The sequence below is a fragment of the Brassica oleracea genome, chromosome C1 (assembly GCF_000695525.1).
Source record: "Brassica oleracea var. oleracea cultivar TO1000 chromosome C1, BOL, whole genome shotgun sequence".
NCBI classification, from domain to species: domain Eukaryota; kingdom Viridiplantae; phylum Streptophyta; class Magnoliopsida; order Brassicales; family Brassicaceae; genus Brassica; species Brassica oleracea.
The window spans coordinates 3,803,505-3,808,391 of record NC_027748.1 but is presented as its reverse complement, the minus strand read 5'-3'; the positions used below and the strand labels follow the sequence as shown (position 1 = coordinate 3,808,391).

At 33.7% G+C, this 4,887-nt stretch overlaps 1 protein-coding gene across 1 annotated transcript; it reads left to right on the top strand.

The window, feature by feature from the left end:
* Positions 1-1,450: 1,450 nt before the first annotated feature.
* Positions 1,451-2,745, top strand: LOC106298658. The gene is made up of 2 exons (XM_013734800.1): positions 1,451-2,115; positions 2,516-2,745. The coding sequence occupies exons 1-2, from the start codon at positions 1,567-1,569 to the stop codon at positions 2,576-2,578; spliced, it is 612 nt and encodes a 203-aa protein (XP_013590254.1). The 5' UTR covers positions 1,451-1,566; the 3' UTR covers positions 2,579-2,745.
* The last annotated feature ends 2,142 nt before the right edge of the window (positions 2,746-4,887 follow it).

Sequence of the window (4,887 nt, the reverse complement as noted above, 5' to 3'; positions counted from 1 at the left end):
AAGTATTTTCCAAATCAAGATGAAAGGAGAGAGGTTAACGTTGAATATTCTAACTTCTCTTTATGCATGGAGGACTTTGGTAGTGTTGATGTGATTCATGATAGGTTTATCTTAGAACCTTTGAGATGGTGGGCAGTTCATGGATCTTCGGCACCAAAACTTCAAATCTTAGCATTCAAGTTACTTGGACAACCATTTTCATCCTCATGCTGCGAAAGGAATTGGAGTACATACAAGTTCATTCATTCTGCTATAAGAAACAAGATTGTTCCCCAAAGAGCTGAAGATTTAGTATTTGTGCATACTAACCTCCGTCTTCTATCAAGAAGGAGCTCTTCTTATAAAGAAGGTCCTAGCTGTATGTGGGATGTAGGAGGTGATCAATTTGATTCGCTGGATGAGATTAATTTGGGAAAACTTGAGTTTGAAGATCTTTCTCTTGATGAACCAGAATTGGAAGTTGTTTTGTTTGGTGGAGATGGGGAAAATGAGAACAATGATGAGTTCGATATTTAACTTGAAGCTTGAATTTTTTTTATGTTATGTTGAGTTTTTTTGTTTGTTAACTTTTATGTTGAACTTCATTATTTAAATTATGTGTTGGATTTTTATTATTATTTATTTTATTTTATTAAGTGCTTCAATATTATATATATATATATATATGTATAAACGCTTCCAACACGTACCCGTTTCCTAAATATTTTAAAATTTTTGCTTCTACGCTTCTTTACGCTTCCGCTTCCGCGTCCCCGCTTCCGATTCCATGCAGCATAGTTGCTGATCAAACTATATTTTTACCAAAACGTTCCGGTAGCATACATGATCTTCGATGACCCCTATCTTCGAGTATAGAACCACACGAAGTTAATTATCTCTGTCGCACTAAGAAAGTCATGCTTTATATGATCAATGTTAATGTCTTTGCTCATGGTGTATGTTAAGAACTCGATCTCATTCTCTCTTTACATTAGGAAGATGGTTTCTGCATGAATGATTACGACACTCAAAAAATGGAATTTTCAAGTTTCTTGTGATCAAACTTTCATTAGCATTACGAAAATTTCATTAGCAAGTCAATGATATTACATTTCTAGCAAAAAAAATGAATTGATTATTACAAAAGAAAATAATTGTCCACGTCTGTCATCTTTCTAGCCAAAAGAGTTGCGCGTACAGACGTTATCATATGGGGTATAAGAGGGTGTATTATTAGAAATGTCATTAAACATATTTCCTCTTTGGATGAAATAATTATATGTAGATGCATAGCTAAGATGTTGAAAGCACAGAAGGAAAAGCAATGGCATGTGTTCATGAGAAAAGACTAGACGTAGCCTCCATTATTACGGAAGCATTATATTTATACAGTGTTCTACCTCTTTTACATTATATACACTGCATCCATATTAAATGCACTCCCCGTACTGTTATTATTCTCTCAGTTCATCTTCGTTGCAAATTTCATTTTTATTGAACTTTGCAAAAATTATATGCAAATTTAAATAAAACAGACCAAACTCTCTCTAGAAAACCCTAACCGCCAGGGGCTTCTCCTCCTCTGCCATGGATTCCGGTCAGTTGATGGAGCCTGACCCTCCAGAACCTCCCGATCCACCCTTATCTTCCGTTAGAACCTCTAACAGATCCTTCTCTCCCGTTAAAGCTCTCATCCTCTGCAAATCCCATATCATCAATGGAGTTTCATTCTTAGACAGATCTGTTTTTTCCAAGAAACCTTCCATCTCATCTTTCCATCTCTTGTTACCGTCCTCTGCTTCAGAACCATTCATGAGTCCAGATTTAAATATGAATCTTTCTCAGATCTCAGTGTATTCTGCCTCTGGAGTTCTTTGGCTTTCCATCTCCTCTATGATTTTGGTCCTAAGAAGTTCTTCTACTTCGGTCCCGGTGGCTGGTTTGTTGGTGCTTGGTTTGGGTTCCTCCAATGGCCTTATTACTGCAGAATGCGGTCTCTTTTTATGGGTTTCTTTGTCTCCCGTCGCAGTCACTGTATGTTTTACCTCACAGCTTGTCAATCTGGCTGTAGCTTCGTGCACGGGTTGCTCGGCCCTCATCACCACCTCATGCTTCATTCATCTCCCAACAATCCAGGTTGTATCTCTGAGATTTTCAAATTTATTCACTCGTGTTGTGTTGATTGTTTTGGAGTGTTCTCCTAGTCTGTCCCTAGCATTGGTGCGGCCATTTACTGCAGTATGCAGTCTCTTTACTGCTTTATGCAGTTCTGCCTGTGTTATATTGAAGTACTTTTGTATTCTGTTGTGGCAGCTTGATGGAGTTATGTCTGACATTTCAATTGCTTAGATCTTGTTTGTCGACATTTACTGCCCTCTTTCCTCCTCTATGGAGTGTGTTCCCCTTCCAATTTCATCATCTACTTTAAGTGGTTTTGTTTCAGGAAGTAAAACGTTTAAGATTAGAGATACTTCAGATATTGACGATCTAATCAAAGGCTCATCAAAATGGTGTTCAATCGCCTATGTGTGTGTAGCCATTTCAAGGATTGTCAATTGTGCACTTGCTGCTGTTTCAATCACAGGAATTATATCACTGAATGTGGTCTTTAATTCTCAAGGCTTACTTTCACCTTGCAGCTTGGTTGTTGGGACTAGAGGACTTCTCCACGCCATTAGTTGTTTAAGTGTTTTGTATGCTTCTATCTTTCTTTGCTTCATTTTAATTGTTGTTTGTTTGGCCAGGATGACTTTGTTATCATGTTCTGTAAACACTTTCTCCTTAAATGGAGAGTAAGAATCTATAAAATTTTAGGTTTGTCAAAAAAAAAAAAAATTGAACTTTGCATAGAAAAGGCAAGAACATAAATACAGTCAAAAGTAATGGTTTTGAACCTCATGTATATGCGAAAGCTACAACGAAAACAATGCTTATAATTGATGTGGTTTCCTAGAGGAGTGGTTCATTTATGTTACTTATATATACATATATATATATTTTTGCTATATTTTTATACTTGGAGTATACAAGCAAATTAAGTTTTCTAAAAATGTAAGAACATGAATACTAAATAAATTTCATTGAGAATAAAAATCGACAAAATGGTATACAAATTTGCAATTGAAGAACTTTTTTTGCTGTGATTACTAGTTTCTTTTAGCGAAATCGCATAGTCATTTTATAATTTATAGTTCCGCTATTTCGCATAGCTTATGGAGAACAAAATAAATATGTTGATAAAATATTTTGTTTACAAGGAAACCAACTTTTCAACTATATAATACTTTAATGGCTATTAGCCTATTATCAAGTTAAACATCGACAATACAAAAGATTCTAAAAATTGATAGTTCAATCTACACGGGAGATTATGTCGGTTTTTGCAACAAGCCAAGAATATGATAATCCACATAGCATTAGACTATCGTATTTGTGTTTTACGTACAATAAATAAAATATGCATGTCATATATCATTCTCAAATAAAATATGCATGTCATATATCATATTATCATTCTCATATATACATACATAAACGATTAGTCTTGGTGAATGATTTTTGACAACTATGAGGAAACCTCGCATTCAATTGAACCGTGAAGAATATTTTCACAAGCAAAACCAAAACTTCTAATTCTGAGGTGAGAATGATTATGCCATTCGACTAATAGTAAATGTTTAGTGTTGGAAAATAATAATTAAAAGGTTAATTTAAGACAGGCGTGAGCATAAGGCATCATAAACAAATGATGGTGAACACTGACTATGGGGTCCAAACCTCCATAATTGCACCCTTGTGCTTCTTCTCTTCTTCCTTTTTCTCCCTTTCTTCATAAATTTCTTTATAGTTTCCGGTTTAACCTCTTTTTCTTTTCAATTGAGTAAACTTTTTTTCGTTGGCAAGTTGCAAAACTTATTTGAATTATTTGGAATGTAAAAGTAGTGTCTAAGAATAAGTCCTGTCAGTGAAAAAGGGGAATGATTTTGGTCGTTTTCAGGCCTCTTTTTCTTGTTGTTTGCTTCTTGAGTCGCGATATACAAGACTCCAAAGAAATGGACTATATACTAGTTTGGATGTTTTGTGATAGTGGTGTGAGTTTGGTGATAGTAACCAGTAAGCAACATGTGCCGAATGAAAATTTTAAATGGGTCCACAAAAGCCAATTATCCAAATTTAAATTGCAGAAAATAATGTATTTATTTATTTTTTTTTTGGGGGGAGGGGGTGGTCAAAATATTTAATCCAATGTTACATATTGTAATGTAACTATGAAACTAGCAGCTACTCCCTCCGTATCAGTTTAACTGGTGTTTAGAAAGAAACATTTTGTTTCAAAATAATTGATATTTTCATTATTCTAGGTAGAATTTAATATCATTTGAACTTTATGACCAATTACAAAATACTGGACTTTTGTTTTATTGGTTGAATTAATTTTATTTAATGATATTTTTATATAATCAAGATAAATTATATAGAATTTTGTTTTCTTAATCCATGTGCAAAATTCTTAAAAACCACTTAAAATGATACAAAGTATGAATTTACGAGTGAGACACTTTAATCAGGTCATGACGTTACATGCTAAACATACCCAAATCTCTTATTTAAGTTAATCATGGCTTATTAATGATACATATGTATGTTTTCTCATGGCTTATTAATGATACATATGTATTTTTTCTCACTTCAATCTAAATCTCTTAACAGAGTATAGGGACATAATTATGCTGCAAAGTTTTTTTTTTTTAAATCATGTTTAATTGGAACCATTTACAAAATCAAACGATGGCCAACTTAATTTGACGAGTAAATGATGATTTATACTCATTCCGTTCCCGAAAGTAAGATTTTATAGAGATTTCACGCTTATTAAGAATATAATAAATGTTTACAGTTTAATTTATT

Excerpts from the sequence above, each read along its gene's own strand:
- LOC106298658 (XM_013734800.1), top strand. The coding sequence starts at position 1,567 with ATGGATTCCGGTCAGTTGATGGAGCCTGACCCTCCAGAACCTCCCGAT. Across the intron at positions 2,116-2,515 it reads TTCATCTCCCAACAATCCAG|CCATTTCAAGGATTGTCAAT; the intron begins GTTGTATCTCTG and ends ATGTGTGTGTAG.